The sequence below is a fragment of the Heptranchias perlo genome, chromosome 12, assembly GCF_035084215.1.
Source record: "Heptranchias perlo isolate sHepPer1 chromosome 12, sHepPer1.hap1, whole genome shotgun sequence".
NCBI classification, from domain to species: Eukaryota; Metazoa; Chordata; class Chondrichthyes; order Hexanchiformes; family Hexanchidae; genus Heptranchias; species Heptranchias perlo.
The window spans coordinates 36930436-36956335 of NC_090336.1; the positions used below are offsets into that span (position 1 = coordinate 36930436).

General features: G+C 40.2%; 1 protein-coding gene across 2 annotated transcripts in view; it reads right to left on the minus strand.

The window, feature by feature from the left end:
• The window catches only part of sbf2 (SET binding factor 2), a 571743-nt gene that overhangs the window by 454661 nt on the left and 91182 nt on the right, over positions 1–25900 (minus strand). For both annotated transcript variants that reach the window (XM_067993979.1, XM_067993978.1), the window contains exon 2: positions 16801–16886. In XM_067993979.1, the coding sequence (XP_067850080.1) occupies positions 16801–16886 (86 nt within the window). The remainder of the gene's footprint in view (positions 1–16800; positions 16887–25900) is intronic.

Here is a 25900-nt window from a genome sequence, read left to right on the forward strand (position 1 = left end):
TAATTTTGTGCCTCCCAAGATGATACATGTTCTTTCCATTTTAAAATAAATTCATCAATTGGATTATGAAACAGTGATGCTATCCATTCTGGGGAATGATACATTTTCTCACTTTCTTTACCAAATGTCAACGTTAAGCACTTCCAGATGAAATGCAAGGTATTGCGTCTGTCCCAACAATGCTCTATAACTGCCCGATTATGAAAAGCCACCAACTACTTCATTGTTGCATCATCTTAACTTTCTACACAACATCCTCGAATTTTGGTTTATTGTTCAATTATGGGCAATTTTGTGTACTGCATTTGTGCATACTGGGAACTAGGTGGAGACTACCAAAATTAATTTCACGAAGAAGCATATAACCATGATGCAGAAGAGACTTGCAAGAAGATTGGTTCTAATCCACTTGCCATATTTATTTTTCTACTTTTTTCTCTCTCTACCACACAATCATTGAATGTACCACCATGCAAACTTCCTTCACCAGAAGACTAGACCAGTCGGCTTCTCTAATGTAACTTTACCTTACAGGATTGCCTGTAATGGCAAGAGCATCAAAGAACTCAGCACCAGTGCCATTATAAAACATACTTGGGAAGTATTTTTCTGTCTGCCTTAGACAGCAAAGAACCACTTATAGCTATGGTAGACAGCTGCTATCGCCATTACTCATGCTGAGATTTCTATCTTGATTTTGGATATGGGAGGGAGGGAGGGAGGGACTGAGGAATCAATCCATTGCTGACCTGCAAGCACCTTTGCTCACTTCCGATCCCCGCCCCCCCACCCCCCCCGCACCACCCAATTAAATCTCAGGGGAAGTCTTGCCCAGAATGACAAAGTTATTAACAGAACTTTTAAGCAACTGCACGTGCATGGTTTAGTTATTGATTAACCTGCTCTCTAGTATAATCAGTTGTGTTGTGTAATATGAAAAAAACTCTTTGCTTAGCAGTAGCATGTAGACACTTAGTACTAGAAAGCCATAACATTAACTTTCTCCTCTATCTGAGGGAGAACTCACAAAACAATATTTGCTGATAGATGGCAGTGTTTCCTTCCACCAAGAAACAAAATCACATCCAAAGTAGAACATACCAAAGTGTTCTTAGCTACTTTCAGAGTACAATGATTAAACTCTGACAATTAAGATAATGTAAAAAATATTCCTATAGTTAACCCAATATTTACAAGGAGATTTTACTTCCTACTATCCAAATATTGAAATAAATACAACAAAAATGGGAAACACCCTGAAATTATTTGTAGCATAGAATTATACAGCACAGAACGAGGACATTCGGCCCAATGTACCAGCTCTTTGAACAAGCTATCCAATTAATCCCACTCCCTAGCTCTTTCGCCATAGCCCTGCAAATGTTTCCTTTTCAAGTATATATCCAATTCCCTTTTGAAAGTTATTATTGAATCTGCTTCCACCACTCTTTCAGGCAGTGCATTCATTCCACATCATAACAACTCACTGTGTAAAAAAATTCTCAACATCTCCCCTCCTGGTTCTTTTGCCAATTATCTTAAATCTGCGTCCTCTGGTTACCAGCCCTCCTGCCAGTTTAAACAGTTTCTTATGATTTACTCTTATCAAAACCCTTCATCATTTTGAACACCTCTATTAAATCTCCCTTTAACCTTCTCTGATCTAAGGCAAACAATCCCAGCTTCTCCAGTCTCTCCACAAAATTGAAGTTCCTCATCCCCGATACCATTCTGGTAAATTGCCTCTGCACCCTTTCCAAGGCCTTGACATCCTTCCTAAAGTGTGGTGCCCAGAATTTTAGACAATATTCCAGTTGATGCCTAACTGGTGATTTATCAATATTAAGCGTAACTTCCTTGCTTTTGTACTCTATGCCTCGATTTATAAAGCCCAGGATCCCATATGCTTTTTTAACAGCTTTATCAACTTGTCCTGCCACCTTCAAAGATTTGTGTCTGTGAACCCCCAAGTCTCTTTGTTCCTGCACCCCCTTTAAAATTGTACCAATTGGATTATATTGCCTCACCTCATTCTTCCTTCCAAAATGCATCACTTTACACTTCTCTGCATTAAATTTCATCTGCCATGTATCTGCTCATTTCACCCATCTGTCTATGTCCTCGTGAAGTTTGATTTCATTTAACTGGAACCAAAACACTATATTCCACAAACAATGCATTTTCATACTTCTAACAATATTCTAGAGCTAAATAATACCTATAGAAAATGTGAAAGGGGAACGAAAATTAAACCAAGGCACAATATCAGAAACCAGCCCAAAGCAAAAGATTTGTCAATGGAATTTAATGTTTTTTTTTTAAATCGAACTTCAAAACCCACTTCCTCCACTGAAACTTTGTCTTATATAATCCACTAGCCAGAAGAGGTCATTTTTGTGTTTGTATGTGTTCCCAAAGAAATATGAAACTTTGAGGTACATGAAACACTTGAAAGAATATGCTATTTACCTGAAACAAAAAGGTAGTAATTTTGCATCAGTGAATGCTATGAATTCAATGTTTTATGGATTCATAATTTTCACCAGAAATCAAATAGAAAATAGACAAACTAGAAAAAAGTTACAAAAGATAGCTTGTGCATCATGAAACATCTTGTGAGATTATGGTATTACTCATTCTTGTGCTGTTACTGTATTACTCACCTAAAAACTCCATTATTCCAGTTATTCAAAATTTGACAACATTTATGATAGCTCAAGACTATCAGTGTTTTCTAAAACAGCTTAGTGCATTTTCAATACATTTTACACTGACACTGATAGTTGAGTGGATTTCACATGTTAAAAAGAGATGAAAAATTATAGCATTCTATTAATTTCTTTGTAAGATCTTTGGTTGAACTCAGGCCAGGCACAGAAAGCACCATGTGGAAATGCTAAGCAATACAGTTAATCATGACAGCAGTTATACCGCCAATATTGCTGCTTTGCAGGAACGTAAAAGTGACATGATTCCAGAATCAATGCCAGACCCGACTCCTGTGGGAACAATGGGAGATCCATCAGAATAAGCCATCTCATACTGTTTGTTGACACCGAATTGAGTACTTGGTGGATCTGCTAAACTCCAAGACACTTTACAACCTTACCCAGAGCTGATTTAAGTGTTTTCAGAATGCAGACTCTCCGACCCACACTTTCAAAACCTTAAAAATGCAACTGCCAGGAGTGGAGTTCTGCATGTAAGGATGGAATGTGCAGAAGTTTTTCCTGGACCGTCATCCCAATTGCAACAAGGTAGCAATTACACACCAAGATCGATCTGAAGCAATTCTCAAACTAAAATAGGAAAACAGTTGTTGCTTAAAAACGTTATTAATTTTCAAGCTTCAATTTCCAGATTCCTGTAACTGGATAGAATAATTTAATAATTGTTTGTGAATACTGTGTCTCATAACTAGAACTAAAATTGTTTACATCGCATGTTTTTGGGGGAGGGAAATGGGTTGGTGGAAAGAGTCCATTCAACCGCAAATACATTGCGGAAGAGAAAACCCACAAAAATATCAACCAGAAACAGTACATATTTCAAACAGTGTATTCGGAAATAAAACAGAATGTAACATAAGGTTTCCCATAATGTTTCACAATACTACGGTATTATTAACACCACAATTAAGTAGTCTGTGCACATCTGTGTTGATGTGGTCCATGGAGTGTTTTTCATGGTAATTTCTTAAATCTGATCACCTTCTAATTTGAAGACATTGCAATATGAAGCCTATACTTCAAAGTTTCAGGTCACAAATGTTATTTTAAAAAATTATCTATTTACAGCTAGACTGTTTACCTGAATCATTAAAGGGAATATATTCCACATACTGTGAAATCTGATATAAAAGTAATATTGTGACATAGTTTTATTTCCTCTGACTGTCAGAGTATAACGTATCAGAGCCAATTTTGCAGTCACCATGGCAGGTGGCACCAAAGCACAACTTTCTGTCTGGTTAGCTCAGGTTTGTGTGTGCACTCTTTTTTTGCCCATCCTGAATGGCCTGAGGAGAGCTCTATGTGCAATGGAACTCTTAAAATGGCTCATGGCTTTTTAGCCTTTTTTAAAATCCCAGTTTTGCAGTGTTTTTAGGACTGATTTGTTAATTTTTGGACATTTTATAATAACATTTCAATTTTCTTTCAATTTTTGATGATTTTGCGTCATAACAGCAGGAAGTGTTTACATGGAACCAAAAATAGCCAAATATTGTCTACTACTTTAGCAGAAAGCCAAATGCTATTGGTGCATTTACAAGACTTCACCAAAACAGGAAAAGCTGAGAAGAGATATACGATACAATTTCCACAGGCGCTCAGGGAATGACAAGGCGTGCATGTGCCAGCTGGAGTCCCATAATAGGACAAAATGAATAAACCTGCAGTTATATCAAGTAATGAATAGCAAATTCATTCAAAATTAATGATTGGGGTTGGTTCTGAAGCACCCCAAATACAGTATTCTTGACAGAAGTGATACAAGATGATAGGCACCATGCCACAGAGATCAGCAGGCACCAGAGCTGGATTGACTACATTCACTGTTATGTCACCAAGTATATCTGCAGATACTGCAATGTCTGTTTGGCAATGTCCAAGTGCAGTTGTCTGCACAGATTCCAGGTCAGCAAACAGCCAGTTGCAGAGCTATGCCATCTACTGCCAGGACACTATGGCCAACCACCACCAAAGGCAAAGCAATGATATGACAAGTCACTACTCCCTCAATGATTCTGCCACTTTCCAGCCAACATAGGGATCAACCACAGTTATAACCAATGTGCTGCCCACACATGTGTCAAACAGCTGACTGATCCATCAATCAGAATTATTAGCTCTTTCATCTTTCCCACTGACTTGCAACAGTAGCATGATATGACTTCCCAATGTCACAGAACTGTTGCATTCCCCAAAGTAATGGGGTCACTGATGGTAGCCATGCTGTCATCTGGGTATCAGGTTCCTGCCCCTCTTTGGCATCACCACTTGCTCCTCCACATCTGTGCACTTCGCCTCACCCAATGTTACTTCCCCAAGCTTATTAACTGCACTCTTCAAAAAAATATGTAGCTATTCTGGTGCTCACAAACATGAAAGAGAGAGAGAGAGAGAGAGAGAGAGAGAGAGAGAGAGAGAGAGAGATACTGCCTTCTTCTGGGACACTGACAGCACATTCAGTCTGCTCTTCCAGCCTTACAATCTGTTATATATTAAATTCAGTCACATGGTGGCACAGATTTAATTGAAAACTCATTAAAGGTGCTTGCAGTACTTGTTATTCCTGTAGGAGGCACTGTGATGGGTACTTTCAATGTTGATGATAATACAATGTTATGACATACAATAACTACTATTTTACAGTGAGAGCATATCACCCTGTGATTGCACAATGTGTTCCCCCAAATCGTTCAAAATGCTGAATTTTTTTTTAGCTAACATAACTTTCTTGAGGAACTAAAATTTCTATTGTCCAAAATAAGGATTTAAAGAACATTTTTTAAAATACATATTTCACACTAATATGGTCAAATTTCTTAAATGAAGTTTCTTAATTGTCTTTTAATGCTTTCATTGAAGCTTTTAATTAAAGGCCTCAGCCTTTCCCAAAAGCCTGTGCTTGGAGTTGATATTTTTGCCTATACCTACAACTCTGCAAGCTGAATTTGGATTGTGCAATCTGCACATGCTCAGTATATCTAATTTCCCAGATGTATCAATAGCATTCACTGAGCTGCTCTGGTGAATACACTTTCTGTAACTTCTAGCAGTTTCAACATTATTTGAAGAAAAGCTAGAGGACAAATTTCAAAAGCTTTATACTGGGTATTTTTTTTAAAAAACACAATAGCAGTGTGTTTCTGTGAGTGAGAAAAAAATGGCTTGTGATTACACACTTGTTTTAGCTTTTGTATTGTGGTGTGTAAACTAATCAGAGTGATTGGAGGGAGGGCCGAGAGAGAGAGGGGCCACAGATGAGGGGGGTAAATGATGAGACGGAAGGAGAAAGAGCACAAGAGGCAGAAGAGGTGGCGAGGGGGAGAGGCCAGAGAGGATAAAGAATAAAGAACACAAAAAGAAAATGGAGACTTAAGGAGGGACAAGAAACAGACACGTGGTAATTTTTCTTCCTCACCAGCTGGATGGTAAGCTGGTGGGGCAGATCGCCTGCCCATTGAAGAACTCACCCAATTTTCATTCCATCGGGTTCTACAATGGGCAGGTAATCCGTTCTGCCAGATTACTACCCAGGTGGTGAAGACAAAGGTTAATCCCACTGAAGCAGTAACAAAAAGACAGAGACAGGTAAAACATTGATCATATTCTCTGACATATTATGTGCAACACCATGGGAGATCAACTAGTGATAGAAAAGTAACATGTTTAAAAGTGAATCTTGGAGCTAACATTCCAATAGAGCTCGTTAGAAGATACTAAAATCTGCATGTGGTTGTGTACGCATCTATGTGGGATTAAGCAAAAAGGGGAACTTAGCACAAGAGCTGGATGGGACTAATTCTGAGTTTGGGTGAAGCCTGTGCCCTCATGTAATCCTACACCCTCCATGCACTTACATGCAAGCATGTCCAGGGTGCACCCTGCCAAGGGAAGCTAGGACATCTAATTTCTGAGCCTGCCTCCAATTTCGGACTGTTCCCATATGCACCATCTTATCATGTCAGCAGAGATGGAGTTTTGCATTCCATCTAGTGTGGCAATAAGTGGCCACAAATGATGTAAATAAAATCATTGTAACATAATCTAGTTACAAGGACCTCTCAAGATGTGAGTATGCCAAACGTAAATTTTAGCATGAATGTGTGTAGATGGAGTATGGGTACGTAGGAGCAACAATGAAAAAGCTGTAAAGTTGTGAGGGTTTGGCATGGGCTAGCAATAATTGTGGAAAAGGTCGATGAGGACCATTTTGTGGCATGCATATTTGGGCTATCTAACTGGTAAATGGTACTATTGGGTAGTCTCACATTGGTAGCTTCCTTAAGTTGTGCCATCTCCTTCCGTTTCTGTTTCCAAGTCATGTAGATAGTGGGCATCACGTTGAGCCTGACTGCAACTTCCTACCAGGCATGCTGCACAACTGTTCTCTATGTATTGTGCCCTGGAGAGTGAAATGGAGCAAACCTCCATTGCACTCACCTCATGCAGCAAGACCTCCACAGGGAATTCATTTGTCTACAGTTCCACATTTGTTCTGCTTGAAAAAATACATTTAAGATTTTTGTAGCCTTTCTTTTGGAAATGCTGAAACAATCTTGGTCACCACAGTGTGGCCACTTATCGTTAAATGGCAACTGTAATGATTTAGGTTTTTACAAATGTTTTTTCCCATGCCCAGCATAAAAGGAAGTTCGAGGAACCAGGCCCAATTTGGGGATACCATTCACCATGCATGGCTAATTAGGGCTGATCTCAAGAAATCTCAAAGTCAGCAAGCACTCAGCCTGTTACACCACTTCAACAAAGGGAGCAGAAATTTTCCCCCATGGTTATCAAAATGGCAACCATAATATAGATGAGCATCATATTTTATGGTTTCAGTGCAATGGATTTTTGAAATTTCACAGTAGAGATCTCATTTTAAAAAGTCACATCAAACTCAAGAAAAAGAAAAGGAATTCTATGAACAGCTTTTGTGTTACCTACTTTGCTAATCATAGAACATATCCCCCATCTACCCTCTGATGTCTGTTACTCACTTTCTCCCCCGAATCTCCAAAAAATGTTTTTCTTCTTAGCAGGCAGAAGAGTCTGAATTAAGGACTTCTCCACAATGACAATGGCTTTAAGAACAGGCAAGACACCTGTAGAGGAAAATGGACTTGGCCTACAGTTTCCTGCTCTGTTCCAACACACTCCAATATTGCCTAAAACAGGTACAATTGACAGGCAGGCATCCTCATCTGGTTTTCAAATAAGTTCCAATACTACATGGCCGTGGTACATCCAACCCATTTACTAATATCCCCAGCACACTCAGGAAGGAACTCTCAAATAAATCAACATATACTCCAGAACTAGCAGCACCTCTAGCCAAACTGTTCCAGTACAGCTACAACACTGGCATCTACCCAATTATGTGGAAAATTGCCCAGGTATGTCCTGTCCACAAAAAGCAGGACAAATCCAATCCGGCCAATTACCACCTCATCAGTCCACTCTCAATCATTAGCAAAGTGATGGAAGGTGTCGTCGACAATGCTATCAAGCGGCACTTAGTCACCAATAACCTGCTCACCGACGCTCAGTTTGGGTTCCGCCAGGACCACTCGGCTTCAGCCCTCATTACAGCCTTGGTCCAAACATGGACAAAAGAGCTGGATTCCAGAGGTGAGGTGAGAGTGACTGCCCTTGACATCAAGGCAGCATTTGACCCAGTGTGGCACCAAGGAGCCCTCGTAAAATTGAAATCAATGGTAATCATGGGGACATCTCCCCAGTGGCTGGAGTCATACCGAGCACAAAGGAAGATGGTAGTGGTTGTTGGAGGCCAATCATCTCAGCCCCAGGACATTGCTGCAGGAGTTCCTCAGGGCAGTGTCCTAGGCTCAACCATCTTCAGCTGCTTCATCAATGACCTTCCCTCCATCATAAGGTCAGAAATGGGGACGTTTGCTGATGATTGCACAGTGTTCAGTTCCATTCGCAACCCCTCACATAATAAAGCAGTCCATGCCCACATGCAGCAAGGCCTGGACAACATCCAGGATTGGGCTGATAAGTGGCAAGTAACATTCGCGCGAGACAAGTGCCAGGCAATGACCATCTCCAACAAGGGAGAATCTAACCACCTCCCCATGATATTCAACGGCATTACCATCGCTGAATTCCCCACCATCAACATCCTGGGGGTCACCATTGACCAGAAACTTAACTGGACCAGCCACATAAATACAGGTCAGAGGCTGGGTATTCTGTGGCGAGTGATTCACCTCCTGACTCCCCAAAGCCTTTCCACCATTTACAAGGCACAGGTCAGGAGTGTGATGGAATACTCTCCACTTGCTTGGATGAGTGCAGCTCCAACAACACTCGAGAAGCTTGACACCATCCAGGACAAAGCAGCCCGCTTGATTGGCACCCCAACCACCACCTTAAACATTCACTCCCTTCGCCACCGGCCTACCGTGGCTGCTGTGTGTACCATCCACAGGATGCACTGCAGCAACTCGCCAAAGCTTCTTCGACAGCACTTCCCAAACCTGTGACCTCTACCACCTAGAAGAACAAGAGCAGCAGGCACACGGGAACAACACCACCTGCACGTTCCCCTCCAAGTCACACACCATCCCGACTTGGAAATATATCGCCGTTCCTTCATCGTCGCTGGGTCAAAATCCTGGAACTCCCTACCTAACAGCACTGTGGGAGAACCTTCACCACACGGACTGCAGCGGTTCAAGAAGGCGGCTCACCACCATCTTCTCAAGGGCAATTGGGGATGGGCAATAAATGCTGGCCTCGCCAGCGACACCCACATCCCATGAACGAATAAAAAAAAACTATATACTGAATATTACTTGTGGACTGAAATAAACATACAAACCTTCCTAATCATTAAAAGGACTTATATTTGGAAACACCCATACATAACCTTTGTTCCTATAGAATATTTTTTAAACTGCCACATATTTTCCAGCAGATAAACTGTCCATCATCAGACAATCAAATGCTGTAGCTTCAATTACTATTTAGAAAAGGGATGTGGTTGGACACAAGGTAGTGCCATGACTTCCCATAAAAGTAATTTCTTATCTTATCAAAGCTGTCCAGGGAGGCTGCTGAATGGAGACCAGACACTTCGTTCATTGGGAAGGTAAAATCAAAGGGAGGATCAACCAGTCTGCTTGGTGTGATTCTGATCAACCAATTAAAAAACAATGTTGCCAAAGCCATGGAACCTTGTGACATGGGTTGGTAATTGGTGGAATGGGGTAGGAGACAGAGATTAGACATAAAAGGAATGTTCTGCAATTGGTGTAATGTGACAAGTGGTGAGGATGCATAGTAAGTTGTGTAGATGAAAGAAGGAAGTTACAAAGGGACATAGACAAAATGAGTGGTAAAAACTATCGCAGATGGAAGTGTGAGGTCATCCGCTTTAAATCCAAGAAAGACAAATCAGAAAGATATATTGGCCTTGGGGGCGGGGTTCAGTGCAGATTCACCAGAATGATACCAGGACTTAAAAGGTTAAATTATGAAAACACGTTGCATAAACTTGGCTTGTATTCCCTTCAGTTTAAAAGGCTGAGGGCTCATCTAATCGAGGTGTTTAAAATGATAAAGGTATTCAATAGGGTAGATGGAGAGAAACTACTTCCTCTGGTGGGAAATCCCGTACAAGGGGCATAATTTTAAAATTAGAACCAAACCATTTTGGAGTGAAATTAGGAAGCATTTTTCTATACAAAGGGTAATGTAAATCTGAAACTCGCTCCTGCAAAATGCTGTGGATGCTGAATCCATTGAAATTATCAAGACTGAAATTGATAGATTTCTGTTATGTAAGAGTATCAAAGGATATGGTGGGTATATGGAGTTGAGCTTCAGATAAGCCATGATCTAATAGAATGGCAAAGCAGGCTCGAGGGGGTGAATGGCCTACTTCCATTCCAATTTTCCTAATAAATCATTTGCCTGTCTTTCTCAATCAGGATATAAAACAATGCAGACATCTGGAAGTGGGGAAAGGGAAGAAATATAACCAAGTATTTAATAGTCTGAAGAACTAACTCAGGATTCCTATGATACATTAAACTTCTCAAACATTAATTTGCATTCATTTTATCAACGACCACAGTCAGCTTTGCATTTGGCTTCTAAGAAATTGACTACATGTGGTAGGCTTACTAACCTAGAGTATTTTGTTCCAATTCCATATATCCACACCTCAACATAGTGCACAAATTCTTATATAAAGCCTCCAAAATACTTACTGACTAGATCACCAGGCCTTTAGGCTATTACTCCATCATAATTAATCAGACAGAAATGGTATATACCCACCATATGACTGTTCACTCTGCCACATGCACGCAAGGCCATAAAATATTCATGACTAGTTCAGAGCTATTGACAAATTGAAGAAATCACTTAGTCATTTTAAAGATATGTGTGCTATCACATAAATGTTCTATTCCATTACTATTTTATCAACTTGTTACTCAAGACACCATTTGGTGTCACATGCACTGCAGCCTTCAATCCTGGAAGGCAAATGGTGCCATTACCGCAGTTGTGTGGAGAGGCTGTAAATTATAGCAAGTACAAACATAATGGCAAAGTGAGCAGAATGAGTTGGCATTGCATTTAGTTTCTAAAAATAACTGAATATAAAAATATGGGTAAATATCTTCCATTATTTGAATACTTTTTTTTTAAAACTTTGCCTGGGCATCTTCAAAACAGTCACAGACATTTTGTTTGCACTACAAATTTACAAAATTTTGGCAGAAAATATTTATACAAAAATGGTTTCATGTGCCCAATCTAGCAAAGTTGTCACCGGTAGCAACAATGCAAATATACATATTACACATCAGTAGGTGCATGGAATAGCTATTTGCATGTACTCTGGTTCAGACGTCTTCGGAATCATAGACAACAGCTGCTCAAATAAGAATTAAAGATCCTCCTTAAGATTAAAAGTCAACTTTCTGACTGAATATTTAGATTCTATTTGATTTAGATTCTATTTGATTTGATATGCTAATTTATCCACCTAACTAGGATTTTACACATCAGGTTGAATTACTTCAGGGCAACAGTGCTAGTAATTTTTGTGAAGACATAATGATCAGTGCAAGTTCATCAAATTTAGGCATCAGCCTTGACTTAATGGTGGCACTCACACCTGAGTCAGAAAGTCATGGAGTCAAGCCCCACTACAATGACTTGAGCACATAATCCAGACTGACACTTCAGGCAGTACATAGCAGAAAACATAAAGCAGAACAGAAAAGTGGTCTTCAAGTATGTCAGGAGTAAACAAAAGGTGCAAAGATGAGTTGGACGAATAAAAAAATGACAATGGGGAAGAGGTGTCCGAAGATAGAGAAATTATTTAAGTACTCAACCATTATTTTTCAACAGTGTTCACAAAAAAAATGAAGGAAGAAATGCTAGATTTGAGGTTCAGTTTAAAGTACATGTAGACTAAATAAATGTTAAAATCACAAGCAGGGACACATAAGAACATAAGAAATAGAAGCAGGAGTAGGCCAATCGGCCCCTCGAGCCTGCTCCGCCATTCAATAAGATCACGGCTGATCTAATCCTAACCTCAAATCTAAATTCATGTCCAATTTCCTGCCCGCTCCCCGTAACCCCTAATTTACATTGGGGAAGTTGTTGAAGCTCAAGGTAGATAGGGCCCTGGCTCTAACAACTTTTATCCCAGAATTCTGAAGGAATTACTACATGGTAATTAGATTACCGACGCAGGTGGTATTGGTAAAACAAAAAAGTGGTTTCAGGAAAGAACTAGGCAGGTTCTTATCAGAAATGGGACTCATGGTTATTAAAAATGCACCAAAGGAATATTGTGGATAGGTGGCTAGATGGACTGATGGTCTTCTCTTGCATGATACCATTATTACTTTACTGAGGGAGTGCTGCACAGTGGGAGGTGCCATTTTTCAGGTGAGATGTTAAATTAAATCCACATCTGCTTTCTCAAGCAGACATAAAAGATTCGAAGGCACTATTCAAAAAAGAGCAGGGGAGTTCTCCCGGTGTCCTGGTCAATATTTATCCCTCAACCAACGTCACTGAAACAGATTACCCAGTCATTTATCTCAATGCTGTTTGTGGAACCTTGCTGTACACAAATTGGTTGTCACATTTCCAACGTTACAATGGTGACTGCACTTCAAAAATACTTCATTGGCTATAAAGCACTTTTGGATGCCCTAAAGTTGTGAAAGGCGCTATATAAATACAAGCTCTTTCTTTCCAAAAGCATTACCAAGATCACACAGTAATTAAAGGTCGTAAATAAAAAACTTGCATTTATAACTGCTTTCAAAAAAAATTCCCAAACAGCTTCACCTATAATTAATTCTTAAAAGTTCTTTCTTACTATTATAAGGAAATGTAAACATTTTGCCGAGAAATACACTTTGTGGTATTAAGTTTCACTTTTTAACACTTTTCCAAACATCTGAAAATGTTGAGTAGCATCCACTTATAAAGCAATCGCGTAAACATGCACAAAATATAGTCAGTTCTGAACTAGGTTTTGCGTCTAAGAATTTCCATGCAGAGTTGTAGGAAAGTAGAGTGCATGGCGGCAGATTTCCTTCCAAGTTGTAAGAGTCCATACCAACCACAGGGTACTATCAGTCAAATAGTCAGCAAGGTCCAATCACATTCAGAAAATCAGTTCCAGAAAAATGTACAACACTGCCATACTGGCCTCTGTTCCCATGGCACCTGTGCTCTCAGACCTCCTTGCTGGTTTCAATTCTTATTTGTTGGTAGCTCCCTCTTCAATCCACAAAGGATGTAATAGTAGATATAGTAGTTTCTTATAAACAATTAAATTCAGAGACATTACTGTTGAGTAAAGCACTGACATGCTCCGAGCAAAACAAAATATGGAACCTCATGTGGAGGATCTTAAAAAAACAAACCCCATCCCCAGCTTAAAAAAAAAGCATAATCCTTTATACATTTAAAAGTATTCCAGCACAATCTCATGGCCCGGCATATTACTCACTCTACCTGGTTCAATGAGGAGTGTAGAAGAGCATGCCAAGAGCAGCACCAGGCGTACCTAAAAATGAGGTGCCAACCTAGTGAAGCTACAACTCAGGACTACATGCATGCTAAACAGCAGTAGCAACATGCTATAGATACAGCTAAGAGATTCCACAACCAACAGATCAGATCTGCAGTCCTGCCACATCCAGTCATGAATGGTGGTGGAAAATTGAACAACTAATGGGAGGAGGAGGCTCTGTAAACATCCCCATCCTCAGTGAGTGCAAAAGACAAGGCTGAAGCGTTTGCAACCATCTTCAGCCAGAAGTGCCGAGTGGATGATCATTCTCGGACTCCTCCCGATATCTCCACCATCACAGAAGCCAGTCTTCAGCCAATTCGATTCACTCCACGTGATATCAAGAAACGGCCGAGTGCACTGGATACAGCAAAGGCTATGGGCCCCGACAACATCCCAGCTGTAGTGCTGAAGACTTGTGCTCCAGAACTAGCTGCGCCTCTAGCCAAGCTGTTCCAGTACAGCTACAACACTGGCACCTACCTGATAATGTGGAAAATTACCCAGGTATGTCCTGTCCACAAAAAGCAGGACAAATCCAATCCGGCCAATTACCGCCCCATCAGTCTACTCTCAATCATCAGCAAACTGATGGAAGGTGTCATCGACAGTGCTATCAAGCAGCACTTACTCACCAATAACCTGCTCACCGATGCTCAGTTTGGGTTCCACCAGGACCACTCGGCTCCAGACCTCATTACAACCTTGGTCCAAACATGGACAAAAGAGCTAATTTCCAGAGGTGACATTAAGCAGTATTTGACCGAGTGTGGCACCAAGGAGCCCTCGTAAAATTGAAGTCAAAGGGAATCAGGGGGAAAACTCTCCAGTGGCTGGAGTCATACCTAGCACAAAGGAAGATGGTAATGGTTGTTGGAGGCCAATCATCTCAGCCCCAGGACATTGCTGCAGGAGTTCCTCAGGGCAGTGTCCAAGGCCCAACCATCTTCAGCTGCTTCATCAATGACCTTCCCTCCATCATGAGGTCAGAAATGGGGATGTTCGCTAATGATTGCACAGTGTTCAGTTCCATTCGCAACCCCTCACATAATGAAGCAGTCCATACCCGCATGCAGCAAGACCTGGACAACATCCAGGATTGGGCTCATAAGTGGCAAGTAACATACGCGCCAGACAAGTGCCAGGCAATGACCATCTCCAACAAGAGATAGTCGAACCACCTACCCTTGACATTCAACGGCATTACCATCGCCGAATCCCCCACCTTCAACAAGCTGGGGGTCACCATTGACCAAAAACTTAACTGGACCAGCCACATAAATACTGTGGCTACAAGTCAGAGGCTGGGTATTCTGTGGCGAGTGACTCACCAAAGCCTTTCCACCATTTACAAGGCAGAAGTCAGGAGTGTGATGGAATACTCTCCACTTGCCTGGATGAGTGCAGCTCCAACAACATTCAAGAAGCTCGACACCATCCAGGACAAAGCAGCCCGCTTGATTGGCACCCCATTCACCACCCTAAATATTCACTCCCTTCACCACCGGCGCACAGTGGCTGCAGTGTGTACCATCCACAGGATGCACTGCAGCAACTCGCCAAGGCTTCTTCGACAGCACCTCCCAAACCCGCAACCTCTACCACCTAGAAGGACAAGGGTAGCAGGCACATGGGAACACCACCACCTGCATATTCCCCTCCAAGTCACACACCATCCCGACTTGAAAATATATCGCCATTCCTTCATCGTCACTGGGTCAAAATCCTGGAACTCCCTACGTAGCAGCACTGTGGGAGAACCTTCACCACACGGACTGCAGCGGTTCAAGAAGGCGGCTCACCACCATCTTCTCAAGGGCAATTAGGGATGGGCAATAAACGCTAGCCTTGCCAGCGACGCCCACATCCCATGAACGAATAAAAAAAAGGCACTGAGATAGGAATTAAATAGTAGAATTCAACCTCACAGTTAAGAGAAGTTGGAATGAAATTATAGCTTTACAGCACTCCAAAGTATCTGCTATTCTACATTTACTGCCCAGCTAATAAGTGTTTAGGTATGATTCTCACTTTCATCCTCTTTGTCACCTGCTTTCCAGTAGGCAAGAACTTTGGAGTTCTCCACATCTGTCATTAATATCACTCAACTGTCAAGACGTTTTGCTTTATCAGACGAAATATGAAACACTCCCAAGATGAGAGTGCTCCTCTACCAGGAGGATCCATCCAACGACTGGAAAAACACCCATAGAAAATAGTACCATTGAAATGCTAATTCAGATGGCAATTCAAAATCGGACTCTACAAATTGAGTCTAATACGCTTCATTCAAGCTACAGTAGGATTTGCCATTAACTGAGTTTGATAAAATAAATTATTGATTTGTTCTTACAAGTTTTTGAATGTTTTTACCTAATGCAAACTCTGACAAATATTTTTGTTTAATAATATTTAATTATTGGAAGTATGTGTCTGGTTCCATTCTCATATGCTAACGGAAAAAGGAATTTCAAGTTACTTAACTAATAAACTGTGTGACCTATTGCAAGGCTATGTACTAAGAGTATTCTACGAGACAAGCAAACTATTTTTATTAGTCTCCTTGCTTCTGGTGTTCATGTTACTGGACATTAAGTTACTGATCACAAGTTGGCCCAACAACTGTATCTCCAGCACAATCCCCACTGATATTTGTTAATTTAAATCTTTATGTACATAAGTATGATTGGATCAATGTATCATATTTTTTAATACAGTTAGGCTGTAATAAAACCAGGGACAGAATTTAGGTATTTACAACTTGCATCGTAACACTAAAGCCTGCTCAGGTTTTCATATTAAATCAAGCCTCAACAAAACATTTTTCATCAAAATATGATTTCCATTCCAATATAGCTAGAAGGCGTGGATTCAAGAAGGCCATCAATTATTTATGCTTCAGCTTAAATTAATTTTGGGGAAATATTACCTAAGAAAAACTCAATTTCCAGTTATGAAATACAAAATGAGAGCTTATGTACTTACCAATTCTATTCCCTGCGGAAAAGGTGCATCATCCCAGTCTTTTTGTGGAAAACGCTGAATTATCTTCCCTGAACCTTCAACAGATCCTAAGTGTAAAAGAAATGACATTATTGAAAATCGAGTTACAACGAGTCTACAGCACAGAAACAGGCCATTCGGCCCAATTGATCTATGCCAGCGTTTATGTTCCACACAAGCTTCCTCCCACCCCTCTTCATCCATCCCTCTCAGCATATCCTTCTATTCCTTTCTCCCTCGTGTGCTTATCTAGCTTCCCTTTAAATACATCTATGCTATTTGCCTCAACTACGCCTTGTGGTAACACATTCAACATTCTTACCATTCTTCGGGTAAAGCAGTTTCTCCTGAATTCCGTATTGGATTTATTCGTGTCCAGCTTACATTTATGACCTCTAGTTTTGGACACGCCCACAAACAGAAACATTTTCTCTACATCTACAGTATCAAACCCTTTCATTATCTGGAAAACCTCTATCAGGTCACCCCTCAGCCTTCTCTTTTCTAGAGAAAAGAGCCCCAGTCTGTTCAGCCTTTCCTGATAAGTAGATCCTCTCAGTTCTGGTATCAGAATTTTGAATTGTGAATTTTTTTTGCACTTTCTCCAATGTTTATATCCTTTTCATAATATGGGGACCAGAACTGTGCACAGTACAATAAGTATGGTCTAACCAAAGTTCTCTACAAGTTAACATAACTTCTCAGCTTTTCAATTGGATACCTCTAGAAATGAACCCAGTGCTTAATTGCCTTTTTTATGGCCTTATTAGCCTGCGTCGCTACTTTTATTGATTTGTGTATCTGTACCCCAAGATTAGACTCTTATTATCCAAGCAGTATGTGGCCTCCTTATTCTTCCTACCAAAATGCCCCACCTCAAACTTACCTATATTGAAATTCATTTGCCAATTCATGCCCATTCTGCAAGTTTATGAACGTCTTCTTGCATACTGAATTGTATTAACTACACGCCCCAGTTTGGTGACGTCCGCAAAGTTTGAAATTCTACTTCCGATTCTCGAGTCCAAATCGTGTGTGTAAATTGTGAACAACAGTGGCCCCAGCACCAATCCCTGTGGAACACCACTTCCCACCTTTTGCCAATAGCTAACCTTAACCCCTACTCCCTGTTTTCTGTTTTGTAGCCAGTTTCCCATCCATTCTACTGCCTGTCCCCTGACTCCACATGTTCTGACCTTAGTCATGAATCTACAATGCGGTACCTTATTGAAGGCCTTTTGAAAATCCAAATATATTACATCTACTACATTATCCTTGTCTACTCTATTACTTCCTCAAAGAATTTAATAAGGTTGGTCAAGCATAATTTTCCCTCTGAAATCTATGCTGACTACACTTTATTATATTTTCATTTTCTAGTTGTATTTCTATTATATCTTTGAATAAAGATTCCATTATCTTTCCTTCTCCTAATGTCATGCCATCCATTTTAGTCTCCTTGGTAAATAATGAGGCAAAGTAACTATTCATTATTTCTGCCAATTCGCTGACATTACGTATGAGTTTATCGTGTGTATCTCTTAGTGGCCCTACCACTATCCAGATTTTTCTTTTGATATTTATGTGTCTGTAGAATACTTCATTATTTCTTTTTATATTCCTTGATAATTTTATTTCGTAATTCCTCTTTGCTTTCCTAATTGTTTTTTTGACTTCTTTCCTAACCTTTCTGTATTCCCTTTTGTCATCCTCGCCTTTATTGTCTATGTACTTAGTGTATGCCTTTTTCTTTAGCTTCAATTTTACCCGTATCTCTTTATTCATCCATGGTGTGTCATTATTGGTTAGTTTGGTTCTTGTTCTTTAGAGGAATATTTTTCTCCTGAACTCTACTGATTAGCTTTTTAAATATTTCCCACTGCCGTTCTATCTCTGTCAACATTTGTTTCCAGTTTACTTGTCCTAGTTCCAGAAAAATAGCTTTTTTCCAATCTATTACTTAGGGCTTTGTCTTACTTATGTCTTTCTCAATCATTATTTTAAAACTTATTATGTTATGATCGCCATTGCCTAGATGTTCCTCTATGCTTACTTCTCTTATCTGTTCTGGTTCATTTCCCATTACTAGATCCAGCAGTGATTCCTCTCTTGTTGGGCTCCTCACATACTGGGTAAGAAAGGAGTCCTGTACACACTAAAAACTTCAATGTATAACTATAGTACTACTTTAATAGAGAAAAAGTGTTCACAATGAAATATGCATGCCAAAATTCAATACCACAGTCATGAACAACACTTCACTCATTTTACGATTAGTTGCCATAATGATTTACAATACTGGCATTGGTCATCAATAAGTTTTTGATCTCTTTTGCATGCCAAAAGATTCAGCCAATAGTAATTTGTGGCAGACAGATACATTAATTTATTGCAAATGCCAGTAGATCTCTTGTGATGTTGCTGACAGTAAATCAGATGTTATGCTGTTGAAAGGCAAGGTGCTTTGGTATGGAAGTCGGTGGAGGGGGGGCGCATAACATCAACAAAGAATTTAGGAAGACATCTGCAAGAGATCCCCTGGAGAAAACAAAGTAAGTGTTTTTGATTGGTTCTTATAAAAATAAAGAAAAAGTCTTTCTGCCCCTTGTTATTTCTAATTTCCACCCAGTGATTCTACTTCCTTATCCTCCGAGCCAAAATCCTTTCTCACTACTGTCCTTATGTCATCCTTTATTATCAGCGCTACCTCCGCTACTTTTCCATCCTGCCTGTCTTTTTCGAAACGTCAAGTACCCTGGAATATTTAATTCCCAACCTTGGCCACCTTGCAACCATGTCTTTGTAATGGCTATTAGATCAAACCCATTTATCTCCATTTGTGCCACTAATTCATCTATCTTGTTACGAATGCTTCGTGCATTCAGATAAAGAGCCCAAAATTTTAACTTTTTACCATTTTTCCCTGCTTTGACCTTATTCGCTGATGCACTATTACCATTAAACTCTCTGTCCCTTCCTGCCAGCATGCAAGGCCATGTGCGTACAGTTGATGATGCCCTGAACCTGAAGGAAGCCTGCAATCTTGGCAAAGCCCAGAGCCCTGTCTTCCTGCTCTGTAGCCTCCAGAGAAGGATATGAAGTCATTGGTTCTGGTAAACAGAGCATCTGTCACCTGTTTGATGCAGGCATCCACACCCAATTAACTAATGTCACCTGCTGCAGGCTGGAATGGCCCCAAGGTATAGAAATTCAGGGTCACAGTCACCATAAGAGCCACAGGAGGGATGAGCATGACCTGGTGCTGGGCTGCAGTTGCTGCTGCAACAGGTGACATGGCTCTGTGATGGCCTCCCTATTAAAGCATACTGCTCCTTGCTGAACTACAGGTATAAAGCTTTTGGCGTATAAACTCTACTGGGGTAATGCCTTCTGTGAGCTCCCTTCCTCTCCTCGGCTGTTCCACCTTTTCTTCCTCCTCCTCTTCCAGTGGCATCTCGATCACCACACCCACATGTCAACAAGAAATTTTGCCAAAAGCCCCTGGTCAAAGTTCACTCTAAACCCAGCCAAATAACTTGAGGCATGATTCATAAGTTTGTTGATGATGCCAAATTAGGAAGCATGGCAAATAGTGAGGAAAAAATTGCAAGAACTTGCAAGAGGAATAGACAGGTTAGCAGAGTGGGCAGATACGGTGGTAAATGCAATTCAGTGCAGAGAAATCCGTAGTAGTACATTTTGAGTGGAAGAACAGTGAAAGGAAACATACTCTAAAAGGCCAGACTCAGAGTGGAGGACCAGAGAGACCCAAGGGAAGCAGATATGTACACCTTTAAAGGTAGGAATGCACATAAAAAAGTAAATAGCATTCAGGGTTTTATACTTGGAACACTGCATATAAAAGGAAGTGATGCTAAATTTGTGCAAGATCTTAGTTAGACCACAGCTAAAGTATTGCATGCAGTTCTGGGTATCCCATTATAGGAAGGATATTAGTCACCGAAGCAGCACAGTAAAGATTCATTAAAATATGGAATAAATTAGGAAGAAAGATGTGAAAAATTGGCACTTTTCACTGGAAAAGAGAAAATTAAGGGCAAATCTAAGAGGTTTAAAAGTCATGAAGAATTTTGAAATAAATTGTTTCCACTGGTTAGCGAACAAGGGAGCACAGACAGAGGATTCTAACAAGAAGTTAGAAGACACATTTTGATATAAGAGCACTTTTAGAACATAGAATGTTTTACTACAAGTGACTGTTCAGGCAGAGATTACAACATAATTTAAAAGAGAACTGGATAAGTATTTGAAAAGATATAAAATAACACAGGGAAGAGCAGGGCAATGGGATTTCATAGGCAGCTCCAGCATCAGCACAGGCACAATGGGCTGAATGGCCTCTTCCTGTGCCTTAAATTCCATGAAAGCTGACAGAGATCTGTAAGATAAAGAAATTTGGATTCACAGATTATAAGGTGATATTGTATTTTTCTACAACAAAGAATACTTAGCTCCTTTCGTGCAGTTTGACTTAGTGCCAAAATTACATTTTAAAAAATGGGTAGAAAGAAGACAACCCTCAGCAGGATCTAGTGACAAGCTCCACCTTTAGGTAAAGCTTGTGACAAGATGGCCTCGTTCCAAATGTCATGTATCAGATCATAACAAGTAGGTGTTCGCAAGGAACAGCAGTACCACAAAGGTCTGGAATTCAGGGCAGAAGACGAGGCTGTGAGGAAACTAAAAAGCCACTGTGACAAAATAGTTGGAGAGGATCATTCTTTAACTGTCTGAATTGAAAAAAATTGCTCCTGCATGGTGAAAAAGTTACGACTGCAGAGAAACTGGGCTGAAGGAGAAGGCTTTGCTGTACGTATTGTGGACCCAGAGAAAATCCATAGAATTGACTTGCTTTAAAAGAAATTACTGCTGCAACTGACCTAGAACCAAATAAAGCCAAAGATCGAGCCTCTTGCTCGTTTACATTGGCTTCTTCTTCACCAAGCTGCATCTGAATTATATGCTGTAAACTGAAGTCAACAAAATGACCCATTCAGGAAACTGGACATGAATTTAGATTTGAGGTTAGGATCAGATCAGCCATGATCTTATTAAATGGCGCAGCAGGCTCGAAGGGCCGATTGGCCTACTTCTGCTCCTATTTCTTATGTTCTTATAATTTGACTGCTTTCCTTAAAGTATCTCAAATTATCTGCATTTCCATACAGCAGGTTTGGGATTGGCACGGCTAACTAAAGAATAAATATATTTGACAAAATCAACAAATACACTGTTGAAAATCAACATATAACCAAACTTATGATCATCTACAATATATGCATATGGGCTCAATTCCTTTAAGTATCACACTTATTTGTTGTAACATTATGCTTTCACACTTTTTCTATGACGACTAAACTTACCCATTCATTTTACTTACCACTGAATCCTCTATGCTTGATCTTCGATGGCACTTCTTTCGTATGGCAGCTTGAAAAGCAATATTTAACGTTGACATTCAAGTTTGTCATCCACTCTATGGCCTCTGGTGATACGGAGTGAATAGAAGCTATTCAATCATGGAAGAATCTTAGTGAGCAACGGTTCACAAGATGCGCCATGGGTGGATTGCCATTCCACAGTCACACATCGACAATTCCTTCATCTTCTAATGGCACTGTTGCTTACTTATCTCTGAAACCCAACAGTTCTGTCTTGAAGATTGATTGGGCTGTGATACTGTTGTCCATGGCATTAAATGCCTTGAAGCAGCCAAACTCAGATCTGTGACTTGACATTTGCTGCCCCATCCCTATTACTGCCCAATACCTCTCACCACCAGTGCAACTGTATCTACTCCCCGATGCTGCCTGCCATACCCAGCTGCTGCTACCGCACACCTGCCATGACTGGACAATCTCCCACCAAAACAAAGGTCCCAACCCACAGCTCCGAAAGCCACAATCCCACCCATTGTCAGGAACTTGATTAAAGACACGCAAGTACATTTTCACCTCTTTTAAGGGAACTGGTTTATAGTAACTGAGTAAGTTAAAAGGACTGAAATCAAGCTTAAGGAACTTTAATAGGCTTCCCTGGCAATGTTAGAGAATTCCTTTTAATTTATTCAATCACTATCAATGCCCCTGATAATATATTGCATGTTAAATAGCATAAAACAGAATGTCCTTCGACTCACCAAGAGCAATGCCACAGTAGATCTTCTAGTATAAAGATTTTGTGTCTCGTGCACCCATCATAAAAGTGTCATATTTACTAAATGAAAATCTTAAATAAAAGTATATTAAAAAAGCCAGTAATTTCCTGCTTGCTTTTTGAATCTTGATAACCTGGTCTCTTCCCCAAGGGCAGGATTTATAAGCAGCTACCAATCTAGAAACCAGCTTCCACAACAATAGCAATTAGCCTCCAATTTACCTCAGGGTATGCATATTTAGAGCATTACCCTCAGGAGGTAGCTGAGCAGCAACTTGAAAGGGATCAGCCAAGTTAAACATAGCTCCAACTTAGCAACAAAAATCATAATGGTGCTCCAAACCTCAGATTACCTGTGAGCAACGCCACAGGGTGTCAACTAGTATCCCTCAAGTTCAATAATCAATTCTCCCTCCAAGTTGGAGATGGAAAAAAAAAATCAAACACTAAAATATTTCTGAGGAAAAAATCTTCCCGCAACAAAAAAAAGTCAATTTAATCAAGGTATTACCAGCTATTTGGTGTCAGCCTTGACTCATTGGTTGCACTCTCGTCTCTGAGGTAGATGATTACGGATTCAAGCACCACTCCAGAGACTTGAGCTCATAATCCAGGCTGATGCTTCAGCCCAGTATTGAGGGAGTACTGCACTGTTGGGAGATGCCATCTTTCGAATGAGACATTAAACCAAGGCCCTACCTGCCCTCTCAGGGGGGCATAAAATATCCTGTGGCACTATTCAAAGCTGAGTTCTCCCAATGTCCTGGCCAATATTTATCCCTCAACCAGCACCACATAAAACAGATTATCTGGTCATTTATTTCACTGCTATTTATGGGAACTTGCTGTGCGCAAATTGGCTGTGATGTTGCTCTACATTACAACAGTGACTATACTTCAAAAGTACTTCATTGGCTGTGAAGCATTATGGAACATCCTGAGGTTGTGAAACGCACTATATAATTGCAATTTCTTTTTCTTATTTGATATCTCAGAATTCAAATGAAAAAAAAATTCAAGCAGGCATTCAACAGTTCTAAAATCATGACCCAAAACTCCAGGTAACTACATTATTGACAGAGTATAACTTTGTTGAATGTACTTAGGCAGATGAATGACATAAGGAAAGTCTCCACCTAACCTTTTGAAATGAATCCTGGGTTCGAACTCTACATTTTACACTGAATTTAAGGAAGCCCAAGTGAAATTTTAACCCAAACAAATGCTACTAAAGTTTGTGAGCTATAAATTGGTGTAAGATGTTACAAGGGATACTTATTCAACATGCCAACAACCCCTCAAATTTTACAAGAATGTTTTTGCAATAATTAGCAAAGTGAGACCTAATTTCTTTTCACATATCCTCTATGGATCAAACAACAATATTAATACTGGATCGTCACACACAATGGCCTCATTATCACTAATATAACAGCGAATAACTTTTTCAGGGGTCATGGATATTATTGCAAAACACAAATGTGCAAAACTAAACCCTTGCGAATGAAATACCTTAAGCACAAAATCTCTTCCACAATCTTGATCCTGGATAAGCCTTTAACCAAGACAGCATAGGCATTGATATGGTTAAAACCCTGAAAAATTAGCTGTTCCCCTTGCTTACATACTTCATCTGTCCCAATTAATATAGTCCAATCTGAGTGGAATGTAGATATCCACAAGAGGGGAACAAAGAGCTTCAGAACAAACTGGCCAAGTTATGGCCCTCTAAACCTTATTGTTCAGGAATGAAGCCATTTTCTTAGATGTCAAGCATGAAATTTGAACAGTCGTCCTCAATACTTTTCAGTATTCGATGAAGTTTTAGCCCAGCCTCCGTCCAAGCCTACTCCCAACTCTGTTGAGCTGTTCATCAGGATATGTTATTTCTTCAAAAGAACAAACACATGGTCACAACTGAAACTTCATCTCATTTCAATACCTAGACAAGGTCTCTCAGAGATGCATGTTTTGGTCTACTGCTTGTAGATATTCACCAAGCTACTGACAAAAGCAACAAGAGTAGTAATCTTTCCAGAGTGGTAAAATTCCAATCTGAAAGATGAACAGCAGCTGAATCAGCAAACTGATCCAAATAGGACAGCAGGAAGATAATTGCTGTGCTTTCTTTAGCAAAAAGATGACCAAATCAATAATGGTTAAGAAAGCTTGACTGTGATACTCCCAACCACCTCTACTCTTTAATGGTACGACAAGTTACATTTATATAGCACTCATCCCATATAGAGAGATGTCTTAAAGTGGATAGCAAGTACATCTAACTCCTGGACTTGATCACATCCTCGAATGCGAGGGAAAACAAAAGGAGAAATCTCAAAGAAAGCTTAGATCTGTTTGTCACAATCTGCGACTTTAGGGCTCTACAAACCCCATATCTAGTCAGCAATACATAACTGTATCACTGTTTGACAAGCTACAGAGAAAATTCCCTCTTTCTCCTGCACTCCATACAGTTCAAAGCTCAAGACCAAGCTGACTAGTTGAGTATGACATGCACCAAAGCAGGAGTCTATCCTCTACAACATCAGCAAAATGCAGTGTAGCTGTCAGCCCTCATTATCAAAGCAGAGCCCCATTAGTTACTGGTACCTAAGCCAAAACATCACATTCATGCAAGGAGAGCAGTGAAGACTTACACTCTGAAATTCTTCCCTGTGGAACTTTCACCAGACGTGTAGTTGCCTGAAGCTCAGAAACACAGCATTATTAAATTTAATGGCATTAGGATATGCTGTGAGCATAATTTGGTCAATTTAAGGAATTCTGGAGTTGCAAGGTCTCATTAATACCAATAGATTATTTTCCAATACACTGTTTTTGTATATTGGCTCTACATTCAGGTGAGATATAAAATCAAGTCTGCCGGTTCAGGTAGATATTAAAG